At 39.1% G+C, this 26,656-nt stretch overlaps 1 protein-coding gene across 2 annotated transcripts in view; it reads left to right on the forward strand.

Moving 5' to 3' along the window:
- EGF (epidermal growth factor) overlaps window positions 1-26,656 on the forward strand; it is a 53,163-nt gene that overhangs the window by 22,864 nt on the left and 3,643 nt on the right. The window contains exons 9-19 of one of the 2 annotated variants that reach the window (XM_034442277.3): window positions 1,532-1,657; window positions 2,732-2,868; window positions 4,962-5,110; window positions 6,753-6,857; window positions 9,067-9,290; window positions 13,331-13,498; window positions 14,358-14,513; window positions 15,712-15,828; window positions 16,373-16,498; window positions 19,044-19,185; window positions 22,164-22,328. In XM_034442277.3, the coding sequence (XP_034298168.2) occupies window positions 1,532-1,657; window positions 2,732-2,868; window positions 4,962-5,110; window positions 6,753-6,857; window positions 9,067-9,290; window positions 13,331-13,498; window positions 14,358-14,513; window positions 15,712-15,828; window positions 16,373-16,498; window positions 19,044-19,185; window positions 22,164-22,328 (1,615 nt within the window). Of the gene's footprint in view, window positions 1-1,531; window positions 1,658-2,731; window positions 2,869-4,961; window positions 5,111-6,752; window positions 6,858-9,066; window positions 9,291-13,330; window positions 13,499-14,357; window positions 14,514-15,711; window positions 15,829-16,372; window positions 16,499-19,043; window positions 19,186-22,163; window positions 22,329-26,656 lie in introns of those variants that run through there. The other variant, XM_034442280.3, reaches the window with a different exon arrangement.

Consider the following 26,656-nt stretch of genomic DNA (forward strand, 5'->3'; position numbering starts at 1 on the left):
CCTTGCACATAAGTGCTAGTCGTTCACAACTCTAGGGGCAGTGCTCAGCTCCGTTTCAAAGCCGAAGAGCCAGCGCTGTCTGAAAATGTCTCCATGGTCATGTGGCCGGCATGACTAAATGCCAAATGCGCATGGAACGCTGTTACCTCCCCACCAAAGGTGGTCCCTATTTTTCTACTTGCATTTTTTACGTGCTTTTGAACTACTAGGTTGGCAGAAGCTGGGACAAGTAACGGGAGCTCATCCCATTACGCGACACTAGGGATTCGAACCGCTGAACTGCTGACCTTTCGATTGACAAGCTCAGCGTCTTAGTCACTGAGCCACTGAGTCCCTATAATTATAATAATATAAGGAGTATAATCCCTATACTCCTGAGTTAAACATGAGGTACTGGACAGGAGTTATAGAAGCACAACATACCTAGAAGAATCCAAGCCTGGCAAAACAATAGTGTTTAAACCATTTTCTTTACCTTCTTTCAGTAAAAAAGCAGTTGGAATCTGCTGGGGATGGGGGAATCAAAAGGTATATCTTTATTGTGAAATAAGAGTGAAAATTAGTGTCAATTAAAACTATTTGCAAGCTTTAAAGAACTTTTGAATAAATAAGGTTGTTAGAAGGTATAAAAAGAAGAAAGGAATGAAAAAGTTGGCTGACATTCATGCCATGTTTACTATACGCCACAATTGGTTTTTAGGTAGAAAAATTGAGACATTGAGATTTACAAGTAAAGAGTATGCGTTGCCAGGAGTTCTCATAAAGCATTCTAGGAGTAGGAAGCAAACATTTTTGTAAGCTACCCATCGTTTGAAATATAAATGCTACTATTGGATATTTTATCATATCTGTACAGTAATAAATTGTGATAAACTTTTTCTTTATTTGAAATAAAAATTTGAGCTGTTAAAGTCCAAACTATTTAAATCCTTTGTGAGATATCCAGAGATATGACTGGTGAGAAGTAGAAGAGGTATCAAGTATGTTGTTGTAATATTAACAAGAGATAATTTAAGCTTTCATATTAGGGAGCAAAAACCCAAATTGGGAATAAATATAATCTAATGGGAAGAAAGTTTCATGCTGAGTGAGAAATTTGGAAGTTGTGGTCAACTGAATTTGAAGGACACCAGGGTCGGAGGAGGATGATCTAAATGATATAAATATAAATATAAATGATATAAATGTTTGAAATACTTTAAAACTGCCCTATTATCCATTATTGACCCATATTAATTACTGCCCAAGACAGACAATTTAGGAAGCAGAATTCCTTTGGAATATTCTTTTGTTATTGACATCCTGATGGAATACAGTGAGATATAGAGGGTTCTTATCTCCATCTCCATCTACCCTGGGAGTCCCTAAATTAATAACCACCAGCCATAGTTCAACTAGAGATCATCTGTAAAAGATGTTTACTATAATACTTACTGAAGCTCAGCAGAACGAAACATGCTATTTCATGTCAGTCTAAGACGTGCAGTGACTTTAGATGAATATCCATTTTTAAAAAGTGAATCTGTTTTAGGTTGTACATCACCTGATAATGGTGGTTGTAGCCAGATTTGTACATCTTTGAGTCCAACAACCTGGGATTGTGGTTGCTTTCCTGGCTTTGATCTCCAGGAGGACAAAAGACATTGTGCTGCTTTAAGTAAGTATTGTGATTGTTGGACTCATCCTCATATTCTTCTAACTGAGACATTAAAATTCCCCCATAAATTGCTTTTAAAAGACATGTAGTGATATCATATAGGATTTTCCCTCTTCACTCAATTCACACAATTTTTGCAGTGGATCTATGTATAGTGGATCTATGAATCATCCTTGAAGATATAATAGATGACATTGTGATAATCTTTCTGCCTCCAATTTAGGCCAATTTAGGCTGATGCAGGAATAACCCTTCTCTCAGTAACAGGATACTGATTTATGGACATTTTGGCATGGGTTGCAAAAGGAATTGGACAAGTGCTTTTTGCAGGTGCATCTGTCCATGTAATGCCAGACTGGTGTTTCTGGTTGTTCTGAAATAAACTGCACCAGCACATGGTGCATTTTGCTAAAATGTATGGCTATATATATGCTTAGATGGATCTTAAAGAGATCTAGGACGATTTTCTTTATTTGCTTTTCCATTAATACAAATGGGGGCTGATATTTCACCTTTTTTAAAAAAACCATACCCTATAGATATCCATGATAGGACAGAATTGAAAGCATAGCTAAGCAAAATAGTCCAGCTTAATATGGGAAGCATTATTGAGTCACAAATTGGTGTTTAATAAAAGACTGAAATTGATAGGGTATTTTTTGGGAGGGGGGCTGGCTAAGGAAAAATTTACACTTATATTTATGTTCTACTTAAATTTATTATGAAGTTTTCTTTTAGCCAAGTACTACTGGCATATCTTCAGAGCAAGATATATCTAATGCAGGTAATTCCTCTCCTGAGGAAAAAAATGGAAGTATGTAGTAATATTCATCTACCTGTTTTGAAAGATATAAGCAGCTGTCCCATATAGCATATGTTAAATTTATTGGCAGGTTATCACCTTGGTTTCTTATAATCATTTTGTAGTTAATGTAATCTGTGATTAGTGCCATGTAAGGATTGTACATGAGAAGAAAAGAGAGAAAGCCCATGCTACAATTTGCTTTTTTCCATTTTTATCTGCAGAGTGTTGAAGTAGAAGACTTAACATGTTACTACATTTATTACAAACAGGACCAAAGCCGTTTCTGTTGTTTGCGAACAGTCAAGATATCCGTAGCATTGCTTTTGATGGGACAGAATACTCAAGAGTCCTTGGCTGGCAGATGGGAATAGTCTTAGGTCTGGACTGGGATCCGATGGAAAGTAAGGTAAGGCTTTTCTTTAGACAGGAGGATTTCAAAATATTGCAAGGATCAATGCTCTTACTGCATTGTATTTTAACTGTTCAGTTCATAGTGCTCCATGATATATATAAAGTACTTCTTATTGCTATATGCCTTGGGCCAAATGACTTGGATTTCCTAAAACAATGAGCACTTATCAGCATTTATATGTTCACATGACATATGTGGGCTTCACATAATTTAACAACTGGTTCGCCCCAGCACCAAAAATGTGAGCACGTGCAGCTAAGTAGGACAGCATAGCGCCAGGATGGAAAGGCGGGAGGGTGGGTGGGCCCACCTGCAGGTCACAACTACTGGTTCACCCAAACCAGTACGAACCGGCTGAATCCCACCCTTGTAAATGTCATACCTAAACTTGCCACATTTTAAACATACCAACTACGGTAAATGATTCTATTAGCGATAGCAATAGCATTTACATTTACTCTATATACTGCTTCACAGTGCTTTACAGTCCTTTCTAAGTGGTTTACAGAGTCAGCATATTGCCCCCAACAATCTGGGTCCTCATTTTACCGATCTCGGAAGGATGGAAAGCTGAGTCAACCTTGAGCTGGTGAGGATCAAACTGCTGGCAGTTGGCAGAATTAGCCTACAATATTGCATTCCAACCATTACGCCACCTTGGCTTTATTGGTGATATTCACACATGGCTTCCATTCAGCACCTTGATTAAACACTATCTGTATATCAATAGGTTTGGGACAAACACAATCTCAACTTTGTAAATAATGTAGCTTTATTTATTTATTTATTTATTTATTTATTTATTTATTTATTTATTTATTTATTTATTTATTTATTTATTTATTTATTTATTTATTTATTTATTTATTTGCTCAAATAGATGTCTTTAATGTGAAAGTTGTGAGAGAAGAAATCCTATCCCCAGCTAAGAATTATAGTACAGGTGGTAGTGAACTTACAGCCATTCAGTTACAAAATAATTGAAAAAGTGACTTATGACTGGTGGTCCTCACACTTACAACCCTTGCAGCATCCCCACAGTCATGTGATCAAACATCGGGTGCTTGGCAACCGGCATGTATTTCTAATTATTGGAGCATCCTTCAGCAGCCTTCCCAGTCAGCATCTGATAAGCATAGCCAATGAGAGGAAGCTGGCTTTGCTAGCTAAACAACCACTTGATTCATGGATGTCAAACTCGAGTCAAGGCCCATGGGCCACATCGGGCCTGCAATGTGGCTGGATCTGGCCCACGGGACCGTCCTGGAAAATGTAAGGGGCCAGCCCATGTTGCTTCCACCCAGTCTACCCGTATTGCTTCAGCCCAGTCTAGCCAATGCGCCTTTGGCCCAGTCTACCCAATGAAAAGCGGAAACATGCCAGCAGTTTGGGGAGTGGCATCAAGCTGGCCATGCCCACCCACCTGGCCATGCCCACCCGGCCACGGGTGAAATGTAAAATTTGTTACTACCGATTCTGTGGGCATGGCTTGATGGGGGGGTAATGTGACTGGGTGGGCATGGCCAACTTTTTTAAAAAAAAACTTTTCAAAGCATTTTTTCTACAACCTCTTCGGCCGAAGAGGTTGCAGAAAAAAATGCTTTGAAAAGCCTCTGACGATTTCAGCTGAGCTGCGCGATCATCAGAGGCTTTTTTTTTTACTTTTAAAAGCATTTTTTGGCGGAAGAGGTTGTAGAAAAAATGCTTTTAAAAGTAAAAAACAAAAGCCTCTGATGGTCTGGGCATGTGGTGGTGGTGGGGCGCACGGATTTTTGCTACCGGTTCTCTGAATCACCCGCCACCATTGCTACCGGATCGGGTGATCCGGTCCGAACCAGGAGCATTTCACCTCTGCACCCGGCCTCCCGAGGTCCACCACAGCCTTGATGCGGCCCTCAATGAAATTGAGTTTGACACCCCTGACTTGATTTACTGAAAACAACTGCAATGATTTGTTTAACAATCATGGCAAAAAAAGGTTGAGCACAACTCACTTAATAACTCACTTGCTTAGCAACAGAAATTCTGCAGTTATAGGTTGAGGACCACCTATAATCATCTATAAACCTTCGGTTTTCTTCTTACAGATTTATTTTACCCATACAGACCTGAACTGTATAGAGAGATCTGATCTGGATGGCACCAATCGTGAAAAAGTTATATGTGACGCAAGTGAAAGACCAGAAGGATTAGCATTGGATTGGATTAATCGCAAATTGTACTGGACTGACTCCAGGTATGCTTTTTGCATAAATATTGTAGGACACCTACTGGTAGTGAAAAAAATATGGTGATAACTAATCAAGTGGCAAAGAAAGAAAGAAAGAAAGAAAGAAAGGAAGGAAGGAAGGAAGGAAGGAAGGAAGGAAGGAAGGAAGGAAGGAAGGAAGGAAGAAAGAAAGAAAGAAAGTGAAATGTTTCTGAAATGGTAGCATGCATTTGTGTACTTAAGATTAGTCATAATAGAAAGACTTAGAGATAAAAAAAAAGACTCAAAGAGACCCTTTGCTGAATAATATGCTAACCAGAAGCATTCATATAACGCAATTTCTTCATTGAACAGTGAATGTATCTCCTTCCATAAAAACAGAAAGCCAAGGAACATCGCTAGGAAAAAAAACACTCCCAATCAATTGTGTCCGATATGTTATTTTTAATTCACTTCACAGATCTCCCTTCCAGGAATTACACATATGAAGGGAACGCTTTTGATTATATCAACAAAACCATAAAAAATACTGTCTTTTTAAAAAACAGGTTAGCAATTGCTGTATTTGCCTATAGTAACAATTGGTTTTGAAGAAATTGAGGTAGTGACAGATTTTATTTTCCTGGGCTCCAAGATCACTGCAGATGGGAACTGCGGCCAAGAAATTAAAAGACGCTTGCTTCTGGGGAGGAAAGCTATGGCAAATCTAGACAGCATTCTAAAAAGCACAGACATCACCCTGCCAACAAAAGTGCATATAGTCAAGGCTGTGGTTTTCCAGTTCCAATATATGGCTGTGAAAGTTGGAGCATAAGAATCGCTGAGTGCCAAAGAACTGAGGCCTTTGAACTATGGTGCTGGAGAAGACTCCTGCGAGTCCCTTGGACTGCAAGGTGATCAAACCGGTCAACCCTGACTGCTCTTTAGAAGGCCAGATCCTGAAGATGAAACTCAAATACTTTGGCCACCTAATGAGAAGGAAGGACTCACTGTAGAGAAGCCTAATGGTGGGAAAGATTGAGGGCAAAAGAAGAAGGGGACCACAGAGAACGAGGTGGCTGGATGGAGTCACCGAAGTAGTAGGCATGAGCTTAAATGGACTCCAGAGGATAGTAAAGGACAGGAAGGCCTGGAGGAATGTTGTCCATGAGGTCACGATGGGTCGGACATGACTTCGCAACTAACAACAACAATTGGTTTACAAAGCCAGTTTGATCTAAAGATTAAGGCACCAAGGTAGAAACCAGGATAGCCTGAGTTCTACCCCTGCCGTAGGCATAAAACTAGCTGGATGATTTTGGACCAGTCATTCTCTTTCAGCCCTGAGAACAAAGCAATAGGAAACCATTTCTGAAAAATCTTGTCCAAGAAAACCACAGGGACTAGTCCAGGCAGTCAGCAGGAATCAAAAATTGACTTGAAGACGTACAGATAATAATAGATGCTTTTCATGAAGTTTCTAATTTAATTTATGGATTCTAGTTGCTCCTACTCCTAGTCTTATTCAGTTCTTATTCAGTTTACAACTTCTGTTAATAGAAGAAGATAGAACTGAGGAGAAATGTTTAATTAATATCATGGTATAAGAGAATCAACCGGAAGGAGGCAAGTAAAGTGACAGATTAAAGTTATTGCAATATGAAACCCCATTCTGTGTATCTACTTGTAGGAAATGTAGCATTGAAAGTAGTAATCTAAATGGAATGCAGAGAAAAATAATCATCCAGGAGAAGGCGTTCCATCCTCAAGGAATTGCTGTTCATCCATTTACCAGGTAATATATCAAGTCAAATTTGTTTTCAAACTGTTATTGGGTGATATAGGCACCCAAGAATAAAGTCTGTGAAACCATTGCTTCTGTTGCAACTATTTTATCTGTGCAGAGATTTTGCAGGTATAATTATTGAAGGTTCAGATTGAGTGGTGGGGTGGCCTAGAGGTGGAGCTCTTGCCTCACAATTAGGAGGCTATGAGTTCGATCCTAGGTAGAGGCAGATATTTCTCTCTCTGGGCACAATGAGAATAAAGCTGCTGTGAATTCTGCATTGGTGACAGGACGAGCATCCGGCTAGTAAACACTCAGCTCCATTCAGTTGCCCCGACTCAACCCTGATGCAAGGGATTACGGGATCATTAAAAGACAAAAAAAAAAAGTTATTGAAGGTGCAGATCCAATGGCTTCTAATTCTTTAGCACCTCATGAGCTACTGACCACAAAGCAGAAGTAGAATATAGATAAACGGTTATTTATTCTGTGTTCATATATACAAGACCAGGCTAGTTAGAGCAATAGTCTTCCCAATAATGATATATGGGTGTGAATGATGGACACTAAGAATGGCTGCTTGAAGAAGAATTGACACCTTTGAACTATGATACTGGTGTAAATTGCTGCCTATACCATGGACAGCCAGAGTAACTAACAGAGAGGTGTTAAATCATACAAAACCAGACGCATCACTCAAAGCTAAAATCATAAGACTACATCTGATCTACTTTGGCCATATTATGCATGCAAATTCATTGGAAAAGTCAGCGATGCTAGAAATGATTAGTGGAACAAGAAGAAGGGGCAGGCAAAGAACATGCTGACTTGATAACATCAAATCTAGTACAAAATTCAGGGGTGGAATTCAAATAATTTAACAATTGGTTCACCCAGGGTCATTAGGTTGGCTGTCGTGGGAGGCGTGGCCCAACCTGACCCTGGGCGAACTAGTTGTTAAATTACTCCCCCCACTTTCAAAGTGGATCCTGGATGCTATGCTGCAATAGAGAAACAGGCAACAGAGCAGCCGGCACAAGAGAAGGAGGAGGAGGAGGAAGAAGAAAGAGGGAAAGCAGCCTTCTCCTTCCCTTGCGCCGGCTGCTCTGTTTCCTGTTTCTCTACTGCAGCACAGCGCCCAGGATCCACTTTGATAATGGGGGAGGGGGTGTCAATTTAACAACCCCTTCACCCGAACCAGTGCGAATTGGCTGAATCCCACCAGTGACAAAATTAAACATCCAACAACTGAAAGAAGCTGTTTTTGAAGGGTATTATGGAGAGCACTTGCCAGTAGAGTCACCAAGAATCAGACACAACTACTATATTTTTCGGAGTATAAGACGCACCTACCTTTTTTGGTGAGGAAAAGAAGAAAAAGAAATCCCCCTTTGCCTCCCAGCAATTCTGCCTCATTGCAGCAAACAGTTTACTTTCATTTTCGTTTTCAGCATAGCTTGATTAGCACAAGGAAAAAAAAAATCTGCTCCAGCAATTTACCTCCTTGCAGCAAGCAGCCCTGCAGAAAACAGCTGAGAGCAAAACAGCTGAGAGTTGGGAGGCCGATCCAATCAACTTGTGCTAATTAGGATGTGCTGAAGCTGAAAGGAGCTGTTTTTTCTTGCTGCTTGCTGCAAGGAAGTAACTGCTGGGAGGCAGAGGCCAAAGGGTGGGGGCCAGTGGGTAGGCGGGGCTACATTCGGTGTATAAGATGCACTTAAATTTTCACCCCCTTTTAGAGGGGGAAAAAGGTGCGTCTTACACTCTGAAAAATATGGTAAATGGTTAAACATAACAAATTTTATGTTCTGTCTGTTCATCATTCTGCCTGCTCTTTGTTTAAGAGATTGGTAACCGGAGGTCACTTCCTTCTGCCTTTCTTCTCAGACAGCCATGCACAGAGCACATGCTCTTTGACTCTTCTCCAGATAGTTAGCTAGATGTTTGATTTTCTCTTATCCCCATGAGGCATTTCCTCTAAATAAATTTCATTTTCTGTTCCAGTCATAAATCCGGTAATTGTCCAATGACTTTTGCCTCCTATATTTTAATCATGGTTGAGGGATAAACGATGGATTTTAAAACACAAAATTATTACCTATGAATATTGTTTATATTTCACTCTGACAGATATAGATTTTTATATGTTCTTTGTTCCGCAATGTGAAAGGATTTTTTTAAAAAATGCAATGACTTACTTTGTTTTCCTTCAATAAAGGGAACTGTTTTGGACAAACCTAGGGATCAATCCACATATTGGAAAATCTACTTTACAAGGCTCAGAGCGTGTCATTATAGCAAATTCAGACTTACTTTGGCCCAGTGGAATAACTATTGACTACGCCGAGGACAAGCTGTACTGGTGTGATGCCAAAATGTCTGTTATTGAAACTGCAAACCTGGATGGTTCTAACCGCCAAATACTTACACAGAATGATGTAGGTGAGGCTTTGGGATGCTAGTTTTCTATCCAATGATGCACATATCAAAATGTCAATGGAAGAATGACCTCAGTTGAGTGACCTCCCTTTTTTTTGTACTACTTATCCATCACTGCTGTTCCAGAAAATTGATTAGGGTCCCAGTCAGTGGTGGGTTTCAAATTTTTTTACTACCGGTTCTGTGGGTGTGGCTTGGTGGGCATGGCATTACTTGGTAGACGTGGCTTGGTGGGCGTGGCAGGGAAAGGATACTGTAAAATCTCCATTTCCTCCCCACTCTAGGGGAAGGTTACTGCAAAATCTCCATTTCCTCCCAATCAGCTGGGACTTGGGAGGCAGAGAATAGATGGGGGTGGGGCCAGTCAGCATTTTTACTACTGGTTCTCCGAACTACTCAGAATTTCTGCTACCGGTTCTCCAGAACCGGTCAGAACCTGCTGAAACCCACCTCTGGTTCCAGTGATGAAAGCAGCAAGTTCTTGCAAATATCCATGATAGTCAGCTGGTTATTTGCTGCTGTTGGTCACCCATCCATATTGTATTACTTCTCTGGTTTGATTCCACCTTGCCCCAAGATGAGGGTCAGGCAGCCCTGTGGAAAATGAAGAAGAAAAATGGGGGAGGGGGGGTTGGAATGGGAAGCAGGAAAGTGTTAAAGGAATTATATCTAGACTCTGTTTTGGAGAGCAAAGAGCAATAGGACTCACCTGGTCCACATTCCAATGTATGTTTGTTTTGATAAATCAACAGGGCCCTAGTTAAGGGAGTAGTGAACTTAACAAAGGGACTGGTGTATGTGTCTCCCCCCACCCTCCCTCCCTCCTGACTTTCTTGAAGTTTTATGTAAAGAAATGTGAACAAATTTTGAAAATTGAAGTACTGTGTGCCCATAAGGGGAAGAAAATCGAATACATACTTCCTTCCTCCCTTTAGCCCAGCTATTAATAGGTTAATATTACTGTAGTGATTCTTATTGCAGCACTACTGCCATCTAGTGCCCGTTCCTGTAATTTAAGGTACTGAAAAGATGCTTCTGTGGAGGAGACAGATCTAAGGAGGATCGGTCTTGAGATTCAGTGTTAGCTCTGAGTTGGTGGTAATATGCTTCCAACTACCAGTTGCAGAGGAAGAAGAGCAGAGGAGACCTCTGCTTGTGAGTGCCATAAATGCAAATCTATCTGACAACTAGCAAGAAGGTTTTGGACTAATCCAGCAGGGTTACTTTTAATGTTCTTAGATAAAGGTATTATGTTTATATGAGAAGAGAAGAAACATTTGTGTGCATTCTAAAAGTTCCAGTGATTTTTGTGCATTCTCTGGTTGTTGGCTGGTACAAGGGCCAGGCTTTTAGGTGAAGATGGGCAATCATTTGCTGGCTTGGCTGCACTAAAAGAAGGACAAAAAAACCGAGTGAGGATATGTCATATATGCAGATACGGCCAAGATTTCCAATATTCTCTCTGTTTGGAGTGGGGAAATGTTGAGGTTTTTCTGTCTATATTTTTTTGTGTGCATCCTGTCATAAAATGGCAAGAAGTGTGACTGATTTTTAAAAATTGTGCCATTTTGCTCCAGTTTCTTTTTTCTTTTTTAATTTGATTTATATGCCGCCCTTCTCCGGAGACTCAGGGCAGCTTACAGTGCGCTAAGCAATAGCCTTCATACTTTTGTATATTTTTATACAAAGTCAGCTTATTGCCCCCACAAACTGGGTCCTCAATTTACCTACCTTAGAAAGGATGGAAGGCTGAGTCAACCTTGAGCCTGGCAAGATTCGAACTTACTTTTAATTGCAGACAGCTGGTGTTAAATTACAGTGCTTTTAGTCTGCAGAACTATCCAGGCTCCATCCAGTTGTGCGATTAAGAAAAAGGATCACTGGTTGTAAAGAAATGAAAGTGGGAATATATATCTCCCTAAAGCTACAGATTACACCCTATTGTGTTAAGAGAGCAAAGATAAAGACAATGCTTATAACTGATGTTAATACAAGTAGTCCTTGCTTAGTGATCACAATTGGGACCTGCAACTCAATTGTTAAGCAAAGTGGACATTAACTGGGTTTATGGTTTTAACAGATTAACAGAGTTGGAAGGTCATCTAGTCCAAACCTCTGCCCAAGCAGAAGATCCTACATGTGCCTCTATCTAGGATCGAACTCACAACCACCTGATTGTGAGGCAAGAGCTCCACCTGTAGTTCAGCTTTCTTTTGCTTTACAGACTTGTGAAGGTTGTAAATGTGTAGATTGGACACAATGTTATTTTTTCGTAACCCTTGTAATTGCAAATATTCGTTAACTGAAAACTACCTGTGCTATAACTGAAATCTGGATTTTGTACCCTTGGGCCTCCCAGTTCTGACAAAATCATCAGAAATCATAAAAATCCTAGAAGAATGGGACTTTTTAGATACGATTAAATAAATGACTGAAGACTGGCAATACAAAAATATTTTGGATTACAAGTAGTAATTTGTAGTATTTAAAGTCAATTAAACATCGGTTAGAACCATTAGAACAGGAGCCTGAGTGGCGTAGGAGGCTAATGCCTCCTACTAAGGCAGCATTTAACATCCAGCTGCCTGCAATTACTGCGAGTTCAATTCTCACCAGGCTCAAGGTCGACTCAGCCTTCCATCCTTTCTAAGGTGGGTAAAATGAGGACCCAGTTTGTGGGGGCAATAAGATGACTTTGTATAAAATATACAAAAGTATGAAGGCTATTGCTTAACGCATTGTAAGCCGCCCTGAATCTCCAGAGAAGGGCGGCATATAAAAATAAATAAAAAATAAAAAAAATAAAAAAAAATTTCTAGTGAAACAAGCTACCAGTGAGCTGACATCTCATTGCTTTAATGCTTGCACAGATTATTCCCGCCTGATGTTCCTGATATAAAGTCACTTGGTGATCTAAAGTCTGCATATATTGTTTGAACTGCTTTTCTTGCTTTTATCCATCAATGTTGTGGTAGCAGTGATGACATCTGGAGTCCAATGCCCTCTGGAAGGACACATGTCTTTCCCTCTGCATCTAATACAGATTGATGAATGTGCTTTAGGCAAGAGTCTGACCTAGGAATTTAAAAGATTCTGCCTCACTCTGACTCTAAACTTTGATTTATAACAAGGAGGGGCAGTTCTAATACAGTGTAGGGTATATAACTAAAGCTGCAGATGGGGCTAGGAGTCTTTAAGGATTGTTCAGGGCTTTTAAGGGATTGAGGCAGTGGTGGGCTTCAAAAATTTTTACTACCACTTCTGTGGGTGTGGCTTGGTGGGCGTGGCATGGCTTGGTGGGCATGGCAGAGGAAGGATACTGTAAAATCTCCATTCCCACCTCACTCCAGGGGAAGGATACTGTAAAATCTCCATGTCCTCCTGATCAACTGGGACTCGGGAGGCAGGGAATAGATGGGGGCAGGGCCAGTCAGAGGTGGTATTTACCGGTTCTCCGAACTACTCAAAATTTCTGCTACCAGTTCTCCAGAACAGGTCAGAACTTGCTGAAACTCACCTCTGGATTGAGGGATGCCTCCTCCAAAAACAAACAGATTTTAGTCTCATCTATTCTGGAGTGGGGGTTGGGGGGGCATCTGCAAGTTGCAGAAGAGATTATGGCACAATCCATGCAATCCCTAGAAATCTAGATTTGGATCTTGATCTGCAATGTTCAGAATAGAAATTTATTGGGTGCATGTTAATTGCCTCCAGAGATAAGGAGAATCCAAGACCTCAGTGCCTTCCGTCATGCCCTTAAAACCTTCCTTTTCCAGCAAGCCAGGCTGGCCTAATTTTTTAAGTGTTTTTAAGTGTTTTGTTTATTGTTTTTAATTAATGGGGCCAAATTTATATATGTATATTTTAACTGTATTTTAATATTTGTACTTGATGTTTTTACTTGGCTGTTCACCGCCCTGAGTCCTCAGGGAGAAGGGCGGTATACAAATTCAAAATAAAATAAAAAATAAAATAAAATAAAATTGATACGTTTACTCAGTACATGTATATAATGGAACTGTTATCTTTTATCTGCATTCTAGGCTATCTCTATGGCATAACGGTTTTTGAGCATTACATTTGGGTATCTGACTGGACTAGGCCTTCATTACTGAGAATAGAGAAGAAAAATGGCCTCAAGAAGATACGCCTTGGAGGAAGCATGCTGAGACCTTCTTCACTGCTTGTACTTCACCCTTTAGCCAAACCAGGTATACTGTATGTCAAGTGTACTTCAGTCTTTTTCTGATTAGCTCTGTATCAGGGCTTATGAGAGCAGAGGTCTTCAAACTTGGCAGCTTTAAGACTTGTGGACTTCAACTCCCAGAATTCTCCAGCTGTGCTGTGTTGAAGTCCACAAGTCTTAAAGCCGCCAAGTTTGAAGACCTCTGTATTAGGGGCTCTAAAATGTTAGAAGCAAGCTTGCTGGCAAACTACTATTTGGCAAGTGCTGCAAACAGTGATAATAAAATAGCATTGTAATACATTTTATAATATAGCAAAACCTGCCCCAATAATCAATTAACAACTTTTTAAAAAGAAAAATATTCTGATTGTCATTTTAATTACACCTATATGCTAACCAATGTGACTCCTATTACTGGTCTATTTTGACGGTTACAATATATTTCCTTTTTTGTTTTAATTTAGCAGTTGAATACATTACAACAGGGGTGAAATCCAGCAGCTTCTGACAGGTTCTGGAGAACCGGTAGCGGAAATTTTGAGCAGTTCGGCAAACCGGTAGCCAGAAATTTGAGTAGTTTGGAGAACCAGCAAATGCCACCTCTGGCTGGCCCCAGAGTGGGGTGGGAATGGAGATTTTACAATACCCTTCCCCCCAGGAGTGGGGAGGGAATGGAGATTTTGAAGTATCCTTCCCCTGCCACTCCTACCAAGCCACGCCCACCAAGCCACACCATGCCCACCAAGCCACACCCACAGAACCGGTAGTAAAAATATTTTGGATTTCACCACTGCATTACAGGGATATTTCTCCACTAGTAAATAACAATTTTGAAATGACACAGTGCAGTGGTGTATATCACCTACTTATTTTTACTCTTTCAGGCCGTATCTCTACATACAAGGAAGATGCAGTAGGAAAGGAAATGTTTGCTGGAGAAATATCATCCCAGCATCTTCTGATTAACAGCAAATATGGTGATAGCCATGGGGATGATCGAGAGAAGCAACAGACACTGACTGCTGAAATTGTGGTGTCTAGTAAAGATTGCCTTTTCTTATTTCCTAATGGCAAAAGGATACGTGTGTTATCAGTGTTTATGCCAATGGCTGTTGTGATCATGTGCAATTGGAGCATAAAAAAATCTGCCTTATACTAACTTAGATCATTGATCTGTCGACTCTGCAGTGGCAAGTTAAACTGTGCCAGCAACTAGCTTTGTGACAAATATTACTTATTTATTTATTTTGCAACATTTATAGCCCCTTCAATCCAAACGGACTCTGATTATGATAAGCATTTGAAAACCATTGATAAAGAAGAAAGTACAAAGTATTAGCTAGCAATATTTAAATTAATCCAAGGGGTGAATGAGAGCAGCTTGCTGTAGTGATTAAGGCAGAAGTGGGGAACGATGGCCCCTTTATGACTGATGGACTTCAACTCCCAAAATTCCTGAGCCAGGATGGCTGGCTCAGGAATTCTGGGAGTTGAAGTTCACAGGTCATAAAAGGCCTATCGTTCCCAACCCTTGGATTAAGGCATTAGGCTAGAAGCTGGGAGTCTGGGAATTCTAGTCCCACTTTAGGTGCAAAGCCAGCTGGTTGACTTTGGACCAGTCACTTCCTCTCAACCCCAGGAAGGATGCTAACTAACTGACTAAAAAATTAGAAATGCCCACTGGAACAATACTGTTTTGATCAGTTGCAAAATGCAAATAGGGAAGAAGGTATAGATATCTTGGAAAGAGAATATTCCATAAAATAGAGTCTGCTACTAAGAAGGTTTGTCATCCTGACCATAACCCATGTGTCTTGTAAAGAGGAAGCAGCTCAGGGGTGAAATCCAGCAGGTTCTGACAGGTTCTGGAGAACCGGTAGCGGAAATTTTGAGTAGTTCGGCGAACCAGCAAATACCACCTCTGGCTGGCCCAAGAGTGGGTGGGAATGGAGATTTTGCAATATCCTTCCCCCAGGAGTGGGGAGGGAATGGAGATTTTGTAGTATCCTTCCCCTGCCACACCCACCAAGCCATGCCCACCAAACAACATCACGCCCACCAAGCCATGCCCACAGAACTGGTAGTAAAAAAAAAATTGGATTTCACAAAGGGGTCAGATGAATAAAATTTAAAAAGTTAGCTCTAATGAGTTTTTTCATAACAATGTACTACTGTGAACACATAAACTATGGATAACTGTAGAGTGATAAATTTTCTTATCCTTATTTTGTGCCACAGATCAGGACAACTGTACACCATTGGGTTGTGATCTCAATTCTCAATGCATTGCACATCAAAATGGTGCTGTGTGTGAGTGCCAGACAGGGTTCATCATAGAAGATCAACTGTGCCATGGTAATTTTACATGACAGATTACAGAGTAATATTAATATTATATATTTTTGCATGTATTTCATCTTGGGTCGTCATTTTGAGATCAGAAATATACCTCTGGCACCATGCTAGTGCCTTCAAAAAGCAGACAAGCTATGATTAATAAGGAATACAGCAACTATAAATTCAGGTTTGAAGTTAGAGCTTTTTAAACTTTTTAATATGCCTTGACGTTAGGATTATCCTTCAGTTTAGAATAGATTATCCCTGACAGTCAGGATGGTCAGCGTTCGGAGGTCTCACTCAGATCACATTTAAAATCAATATACAGTAGTTATCAATGTAATAAGTTCGCTATACAAATGCATTCATATATGAGTGAGGTCCATCTACAGCAGATTTGATTCATTGTATTTATATCTTGCCTTCTCAGCAGAAATTTAAGGCAGCATGCATGATTCTCCCCAGTTTTCTTTTATCCTCCCAACTCTTCTGTTAGAAAGAATTTAATTAATTCTTTCATGGATAGTCTCCCAGCTATAAATACTTTTTTTTTATCTTGTAGATGTTGATGAATGCCTTCTTAACAAAGAACAGTGCAATCAGAACTGGTCTAGATGTATCAATACCAAAGGAAGCTACTTCTGTGAGTGCCTTTTGGGTTATGCTGAAGATGGACTTCATTGTTCTGGTGAGTTATTAGGATAAAGGATGTACCTCTGGGCATTCTGAATAATTTCTCCATCCTACTTAGAGGGGCTTTTATGCCAAGCTTCTAGATGTAGTTATTTATCACATGGATTTAGCATATTTATATGCTGCCCATCTCACAGAAAAATGAGTTTGGGTAGCATACAGTCAAACTATAAAACAATGGTTATAAAAGTATTGTATGATTAAAACGTACATATTATTATGTATTTTTAGAAGCCAAAAAGGATTGGGAGATCATAGATGCTATACACAATGTAACTATTTCATTAAATCCCCATTTCCATGATACCCCAAGCTTGTTGACAAAACCAAGTATAAGGGACTTTTGAAAGGATATCAATACATGCACAGAGCGTCAAAAGCGGGACATGATGATGTCCAGGTGGCTGGTTGGAGCCTCCCACAGCCACCGCTACTGAATACCACTACCGGCTGAATACCACCACTGGTTCCACATCATTTATTTTCCTTCAATTTAGGAAAGCAGTTTTGCACTGTGACCTATGGGGGATAGTAGCAGGATAACTAACTTTCATTTTGATTTTAATATTGATATGATAGAAAGTAGAGAAAAGATGGGTGCCCAGGAGGGAGGGGATGCATTCCAGAGAAGTAACAGGCAACTCAGCCCAGATCTTATGTGTGAGAGAAAGAGGGTGAAGACAGCCACTCCTTAAGAGTTCACAGAGTTTATTGTAGATGCAGGGAGTAGAGTGCTCAATCGGGCAAGATTTTGTCTACAGATGTGAACCATTAAAGAACAGCTTGAAAGAACTGACAGCTGTCATTCTTGGTTTGGGATCTGACAATTGCTAAATATGAAGATTCAATGAATTGCCTTAATGAGTTCATATAGTAATTTATATCCAAGGTAGCTGGAAAATGAAATGTAACCTGCAGGCCATGGACTGCATATGCTCCCCCACAGAATGTCAAATTATAGTAAAACAAAAAAAAAAATATGTTTCATAGATATGACAATAAAGAGATATTAAGCCTGGAGGGCCTGGTAGCCGTATTTTATGTTTTAAAAATGGGTTCAAAATTCCAGATAGTTCCAGAGATACTACATCAAGGCAACCATCACAGTATGTAAATAGTTCTTGGTGCTGAAAAGACTATATTCCCTTCTTAAAAGTTTTAAGTACTTGCTGACGCTAGACTTCCAAACTCTGTAAGGTTGCTGGCATTATTTATCCCTTCTTCCAGGCTTTCTGCATTCTAGGTGATGTTTAACATCATCAGTTCATCAATATGCAAAGCCTCTAGATGTCAGGAGATGTTTTCTCCTTCTGTTATTTGGCAGCGTTAATGGAATGAATGACCCAATAGAGATTTATTGGAAATCATTACCCTGCCTATAAATGAAAGCGCGTATTGAGTCAGTCATAATACTCATCAAATAATTTTATGTTCGTTAATAGTCATGAGATTCGAGTTGCTGACATTTCCAATCAGGGTTCATTGAAAACTATGTTCATAATCAGATTCCCTGATCTGCATAGTTAGAATGCAAAGGCTGACATTAAATCATAAGTTTAGTGTCTAAAAGAACTGCTTGGAGATACGAAGGCAGCAATTTTTAGCAATTTGTCAGCTTATCCCAAACTGGGCCAATTCTGATGCAGGTACACGTTTTTGCAAATGGGCAATTAGACTTTACAAATGTACATTCCTTTCTCTGACATCTCCACTTAAATTCCCCCTTTCTTACTCTTGCTTACTGCATCAATATATCCCGATCTGTTGTTTTGCTGAAATAACAACTCGGGAGGAAAACCTTGGTTCATGGCTATTAGCTTGATAGTTACAAATGCCACATCTTTTGGGAGACCAGTTGATGTCCTTGTGCAGTTGGTTATCCATTATGAAATTTTATCCATCTGCTGGACTAGACAGGACAGGAGTTCAATTTAGCAGGACAGTACTTATGTTCTTATGTTTTCCTAATTAAAATGCTAGCTACACAATGGAAGAAAATCGTAGTATTATATATGAACTGGAATGTTCTCTCATAGTAAGGGGAGAAAAAGACCCTAATTTGCTTAGTAACAATCTTCTTTAGTTCCTCCTCAACTGCTATGGACCAAGTGTTTCTATCTCTCCCTCCTTTCGTCTCTCCCCTCCTGCTTTACTTTGAGAATAAACCTATAATAGGCTTGTAATGAATAACCATTCCAAAAGCACTCAGTTTTTAAGTGAAGACTTGCATTTACCTTGCTAAATACAGCATCTCAGACACTGCATCACATTGATTGTCAAATAGCTATTATTAAGAAAGTGATATTATGCAATGACTTTAAGTAACATAAAGTCATAGGGAATTTCATATTTTGTATCCCAGTTCTGTTGCATTAAGACCTGCTAAGTAGACATTTCACTGTATCTGCCTTTATTTCTTCCAGCAGCTGTTATTTACTGTTTTAAAAGTGGGAGAATCTACTCAAGTAGAAAATCAAGTCATTCAAATTTGGCCCCGGAGACTCAAACACATTAACTCCCCTTCTCCTAAATTGTTTCAGAATCTGTCATCGCTCCTTCTATTGTAACCAGGGATGACTCTACATTATCTGAAAAAGAAGGTCCTATGGACTGCTCACCATCATACTGTTTCCATGAGGGAGTTTGCATTTATTTTTCAGATCTGCAGACTTTTGCATGCAAGTAAGTACTGAACTCCAACGTATTTCTAGTTATTAATTAAACTCAACAGTTAGTGTCCAGTGAAATAACAGGCAGGTTAAATAGTGTTGCTAGACATGTGAATTACATGTATTTTATTTATATCCCATGCATGCTTAAGGCATGCATAATCTCTTGTTTTCACAATGATAATCTTGTAATTTGGGATGAGAGAAAATGTCTGATCCTAACTTACTCAGTGAGCTCTGTCATCAAGAGAGGAGTTTAGTTTTCACTAACCTAGTTTTGAACATTTGGCCCAAGTCACTTACAAATCTAAAGCATATGAGGCAGGGGTGGGTTCTACTTACCTTTTCTACTGGTTCACAACGGGATCGCGCATGCGCAGATTGCTGATGACGACATCCAGGGTGGTGGGTGGAGCCTCCCACCGGTTTTACTACCGGTTCTTGCGAACCGGTCCGAACCACACACCACTGATATGAGGATATAATGTTTGGATGAGGTATAGAAATATTTATTTCCCTTTACCTCACAAGATCCTTGTGTGTATCAGCTCTAGCTTTGGTATTTTTACACTGAACATGGGGCTTTTGTAGGTATGGTTAAAAAAAATCAAGATGGCTGCCACAATGCTGCGATCTAAGCTCTGTCTGATTTTTATATGTGTTACATAAACATAAAATCAAGGTGGAACTTCAGTTATACCATTGTGGCTGCTTTCTTAGCTTTCTTGATATTATCCCCTTCAGATACTTCTGACTGAGCAGGAAGGTATGAGAGGGATTTTGTGCTGCAATCTTCTTGTAGATATACTCATTCCATTTGAGAATATCTAAAGATGGAACTTTGTAAAACATGCTCAGTATACTATTTCAATTAAAATATTCCATATCTTGTTCTTAGGTGTCACATATCTATGACAACCTGAGTTTGACTTCAAACATTATTTTATACTTATTGTTCTTGTGTACAGTTTTACATTAGGTGGCAGTGTTTCATCATTCATTAACACAGAGATTTCACTCCATTACCAAATTGGAAAAAATATTTTTGTTCCCATTTTCAAGACATATCAAAAGGCTTGTTATAGCTTCCTTTAAAAATAAACATGCTTGTTATACTAAGGTTGTAGCATAGCACATGATTTCATACTATTATAGTTCAGAATGTATTATTACTTATTTAACAGTCCAGATCTCTTTTTGGCAGATCTCTGAGTGAGTTGGGTCTGTAGAATTCAGTAAAAATAAAAATTGCCTTTTTATTCATCATGGGATGTCTACACAGTGCAATTCAAAATAAAGTTGGATTTAGTGAATGCCCTACAGAGGAGAAAGAAAAATATTACTTTCAATCATTTACTATTTGTCTTTTAGTTCCCAAGTAAGCAATGCTAACATTGTAAAATGTAGATCTGTTGACTAGAGTCAAAATAAAGCAATATTAAAGCGCTCATTCATTTAAATATTTTTAAAAGTGATGTCCTTGCACTTCTCGGTTTGGTGCCTTCTTTATGATATGGGCCGTATCTCCCATCATTCCCATTTTTACTAACTGGAAGGCAGAGATTGTAATTCAAATCTGTCTGGGGATAGCAGATTAAGGAAAAAAGTAGTATATCCGTCCTTAATCTGGGTGTCTGCAAATATGTGGATCACAGTTTTCAGAATTCCTACCATGGCTATTGTGAAAATTCTGCAATTGGAGTCCAAGTTAAGGAAAGTAACAGAAGATGTCTGCAGGGTCATGCTATGTTGTGGCCCGTCAGCGGCCTGTGCAGTTAGTAGCTAATTCCGACAGCTAGGAGGCTGGTGTGGTGCTGCGCCAATAGCCTGTGCAGTTGGCAACTCGAGTCGGACAATGAGGAGGCTGGAGAAGATGTGGTGCCAGAGGCATGGATTCAGCCAGGGCCTTCAGAACCTCCAGAAGCTCCCATCAGTGAAGAGGAAGAGCCTCTTCTCGATGCACGAGCGTGCAGAGCTGCGAAAAGGCAGGACTGGCTCCTCAGGAGGAGATCTCTTTGAGAGTAAGGCTTGGGGCTAATTGGCCACTCCCCTAGCATATTTAAGGAAGGACGACAACTGATGCAATTTGCAGGAAACAACTTCGTTCAAATTCTTTCGTGTCTTGATTACAGAAAGCATTTGATTTGGCTCCTGTTTCTCTCTTATCAGTTTTCCTGCAAATTGCTTCTCAGCATTCTGCCAACCACAGTAAGATTATGGTTATCTGAAATACTGTGCCTCAGAACTGAGTTATTATTCTTTGAATTCTTGTCGGCTGTTAGTGAAGTTAAATTAACAGCCTTTGTTCAGAAAAGACTGATTTATTGTACTTGTGTTCGAACAATACTAAGAAAGCTCATTAGTAGTCTTTAATTAGTAAATTAAGGTTTGTACGAACTTTGTGTGTGCTGCGTTATTTGGGGTCCGTAGCTGGGGCAGAACATGCTAATGGCTCATTTAATCCATTATTCTATACTGTGTAATGGTCGGTCAGGTGCATAGTGAAAAGCTATAAAGATGGAAACAAAGGTGATAGCATCCTCCATTGTTATTCTCCAAGCAGATGGCATTTTAAAGTATTGTTGCTCAGGATTTTGATGATAGTAACTGGCGTTCAAAACTAGCAGCCATGGTAGCTTGATCTTTTTTGAATTTGTCCAAGGCGTTTTAAAACAAAACATGATGGCAGAAAAAAAAAATTCACAGTTTAATTCTCCAAGAAGTTTTCTCAGTCCTGAATATTTATTTTTAACATATGCCCCATTCTGTTGTTGCAATGCTATGAATTTCCATCAAGTTTTGTTTGGCCTTCATAGCAAGTTCAGTAGCCTTCTAAACAACTTGGTTGTCCTTTCTACGTATTTTCACTGCTGCTTTTTCTCATGTGATGACTAGAAATCACAATTTTCCAGAAAGACTGTACTTCGTTGAATGAAATCAGCCATTCCTGATAATTGGCATTGCCTTCTTTGTTGGTTTGCCCATCAACAGCTGTGCGAAAGGCTACCTGGGAGACCGCTGCCAGTTTAGTGACTTGGAGTGGTGGGAACAACAACGTGAGATGCAGATTAAGAAGCAAAACATCGCAACTGCTGCAGTCTTGGCTGCGCTGTTCTTGGTCCTGCTCCTTGGAGTGGCTGCCTTCTACTTCTATAGGTAGAATTTATTTCCTGTTTATGATAATCCATTGCTATGTTGTTTGTAATCTTTATAGATTCTTTCATACAACATAAACCCAAGATTTTGATTTGTTTGCTCATTAATTTAATATTCATGAACATTATTGGTCCTAATATACATTTACAGTAATAAGGATGATGATTCTATTTTAATTTGCAACTGGATATCCTACCATGCTTGCCCATTTTTAGCAATATGTTCGAGGAATTTAAATGAGGGATGCAATGGCTCAGTAGCTAAGACGCTGAGCTTGTCGATCGAAAGGTCAGCAGTTCAATGTTCGAATCCCTAGTGCCCCATGATGGGGTGAGCTCCTGTTACTTGTCCCAGCTTCTGCCAACCTAGCAGTTCAAAAGCATGTAAAAATGCAAGTAGAAAAATAGGGACCACCTTTGGTGGGAAGGTAACAGCATTCTGTGCGCCTTTGGCGTTTAGTCATGCCGACCACATGACCACGGAGACGTCTTCAGACAGCACTGGCTCTTTGGCTTTGAAATGGAGATGAGCATCGCCCCCTAGAGTTGGGAATGACTAACACATATGTGCGAGGGGAACCATTACCTTTACCTTTACCCTATCATGCTTGCCCATTTCTAGCAATATGCTTGAGGAATTTAAATGAGCAACTTTTGAAGGATGAATTTCAACGGTCATATAATGTTTGCAGACATGTGGCCCTAAAGTATTTTGGCTGGGATATATGTGAAAGTAAATGATGAGAGCAGCATTACACTATCCAAAACAAACTCTGTTTTTGGCACATGTGTCGTGATATCATATGCATATATGAAAAGGGCAGAGCTTGTGTCACAATGTCACAATCCTGTTTCGGTTATTTAGATGAAAGTAGTAGCTCCTGCCCATTGGACATCTGAGATTCCAGCCAATTATTTTTTAAAGAATAGGATGGAATTGGATGCAAGAAATTGTGGAGAATTATGAAAAGCCAGTATGCTTATAGTGGTTATTGGGTTAGCTTGGAGAGGGGAGATTGTGATTTCCCCTTGAAACATAGAAATGATAGGGGAGAATGAGAGAAGAAGTTCTAAACTGCTAAAAAAAAAAACCATACCAAAAACTGCTAAAACCTCCATATCAAAGACAGAAAAGAAAATTCAAGTGTAAGACGATTTCCTTGGAATTCCCACAAAGTTGATTGCACAATAAATCTTCTGATGACTGCACTCCATCTAAAATGCCCTCTTATTTTATTCCCTAATTGTTGTAACTGTCTTAAAAGTGTAACAACAGGATGGATTTATTTTGACAATTAAACAGCATATAATGAGTGTGTGTTATCTACATTGGGATCAACACAACTTCTAAAGAAGCAAATTATTTCCCCAATATTTCTAATTTATGTCAGAAAGTTGGTGAATGTGTCATGCTTTTAAGAAACAAATGTAGAAAAAGGATGAGCTATAATGAAACTGAAATAAGACCTTCACTTGGCTAGGTTTATATGTTAATGGTGTATATAAATCTTCTCTGCCTATATGCAATTCTCAAAATATGAACTAAGCATCTCTTCCTAGAAACAAGTAATTTCCATCAGGTCCTTTACATATGAAATATTTATATCTTTTATCAATATTATTTGAGCCCACTATTCAGGCTAACAATTTTCCTGGCAATCTACAAGCAATATTGTAAGTAAAGCAATAAATTTTGGGATCCTTCCTGAAATAGATGGTAATAAGTCTCCTTTTGGATGTGAGCAGGGAAAAATGCCTGCCATTATCCTCTCTCTTCTTCAGGCTTCCGTCCAGCTGTTCAGCTAGTAATAATGGCGGGAGATGGGATGAGGGACTATCCAGCTGAGCAGATCTTAGTGGTCATTGTTCCTGGGTTTCCTCTGGCTCTTAATCAATAAGTTGAGGGAAATACAAGGGAAAAATACTTCAATTGAGAAAAGAATCATTTTTTTAAAAAGAAGGGCAGAGTACATTCATCTTTTTCCTTAAGTCAATTTATATGAAGTAAGAATACATTAAAAGTAGAGTATCATTGTGCACTTGTTCTCAGCTGCTGAAAAAAATAAGCAATGAGGTCTGCAGATCTAATTTCTCAGAAGGAATAGCATCAAAAGCTTTGGCTCAGGGCTCTTAATTGTTAATTAACAAGGCCAAATTTTAATCCCCCGCTTTACGTGCCCTGCTTATTCAGCTGTACAATCCCTAGCTACCTCTGTATTTTGTCTCTCTGCCTTCTTGGACTTGCACAGCTCATCTTTGTTTGCTGGGAAAATTTAATTTCAGTCAAACTGATATCTACCAAATTCTTTGCTGAACTGATTTTTTTTTCTTGAGAACTTGTGATTTTTTCCCCTTAATTGTGTGTGTTAGACCGCTTCATGTGCCTTGTAGTTGGTGGTAGGCAAATAACAGTTGGCTGGATTTTAATATATTGTTCGGGTAAATTGAGCATTGATTGTGGTTTATTGGTACCATTTGTAGGTCTTGCTACAGGTGGTAGAGGGTAAAGCTGGTAATCTTGTCTACGCCCTCTATTATTAAAAAGCATTATGTAAAAATCTCATTTGATCCACGGTTAGTGCTGAAAGTGAATCTCTATAGGCCCATCTGTTTGGTAAAATATGGAAGATTATGTCTTACAATTCATATTTTTTTTGTAGTGTTTATTCCACATGTTGCAAGATTTACTTATCTTTGCATTGGGCTCATTTAGTTCTTACAGTGAAACTATCAGTACATGGTGTGACAAGGGATTTATTTATCAGCTGGCTTGTTACAGAGTGTAACACTGATTATAGATGAGAGGGTTTGAGTGCCCAAAATAATTCAGCTGGATTCTGCTCTCAAGGATTATTAGATTCTGGATCTCCCTGCTCTTTGTACAGTACTTTAACCACTACAGAATGCTCACTACCACAAAAACATGGTTGGTTTGATTATCTATGATGTAAGATTGAGAATGGATAATTATTTGATAATGTCAAACTCATATCTTGGAAAAATGAATGGGGGGGGGAAAGGAAAAGTGAAAGAAATGTGAATAATAATCAAAAGATTGCAGAGGGAAAAAGCATCAAAACAAAATATATTGGAGAGATTAATCTTGCAACATTATGAATAGAAAGAGGACATAGAAGCTCCATGCAGCATAGTGAAAGAAAATTTATTAGAGAGTGCCACAGTAATCCGTAGAGTTGCTTTAAAATTGAATTGAAAGAAGATGCCAATAAAAATGCATTATCATATGTAACTACAATTGGGATAAAAGTAAGACTTGTATTATGTATAGAAAGAAAAGTAGAGTGAGGGCTAATTTATATTTAGAACTGAATAATATATAGAGATGTGTGTATAGAAAAAAAGACAGTTGTAATCAAAGACAGCAAGGAACGATCAAGATTAGAAGAGGCAGAGACAGTGCAGAGCACTTTTTAAGGAAATAAAAGTTATTCTGAAAATGGGTGAAGAATAAAGAAGGAATCTCTAAAAGAGAAAATGTAATCAAAAATAAAACGAATGTTTGAAAGGAATTCTGTTGTGTGTTGATTTAGAGAAAGCACACAATAAGATGAATAGGTGTGAAGATTTCAGAGGGGTGGGTTCGAAAAAGCCAAGAGTTTAGCAGGAAAGAGCTATTGAAGTTAAGATCCTCAAAATGCAGTATATAAAATGGTGTGTATAGACGTGGTGAAAACAATGATGGGTATGGAAGGACAAAAATATATGGAATGAATGGGGTTCGGAGAAACTACCTTAAACTATATTTCCTTATCTCATTTCTTCAGTTTCTTTGGTTTATACTTGTTACGCTTTTTCCTCTGCTTGGTATAATGCTGCTTAGGCTTGAAAGGGAATAGCCTAATGAATGTTATACATAATATCACACTTTTTAAGGCAAACCTTTTAAAAAAACGGTTTTACCACATAAAATCTAGCATTCCTAACTATAATAGTCTTTTAGTTTTATGTTTTTTAATTGAGTTGTTTATATCGGTTCTTTGTATGACAAACTGCATTCCCTGATTTTCTGAACCTATATTCTTGCATGTTGATATACTTGCTTGTTGACACATGCTGGATTTTACATTTTTATACTAAGGACTACTAAACCAATCTTGGCAGAGCTCTCATCTATCCCGAATCACCTCACCTCACATGCAAGATGGTCTGAGAACCATCATGTCCAGAGCATGCTCAATGTATATATTGTTTGTTTGAAAGCAGTATTGTTTTAATTCACCTTCAGCTGGTGTCAGAATGCTACATTAAATGTTAACTGCTTTTGTTGAGTCCTCAGTTCACCTGAATGGTCCATATGGATCATGTATT

The sequence above is a fragment of the Pantherophis guttatus genome, chromosome 8, assembly GCF_059756535.1.
Source record: "Pantherophis guttatus breed Tessera chromosome 8, ASM5975653v1, whole genome shotgun sequence".
In the NCBI taxonomy this organism is placed as follows: Eukaryota; Metazoa; Chordata; class Lepidosauria; order Squamata; family Colubridae; genus Pantherophis; species Pantherophis guttatus.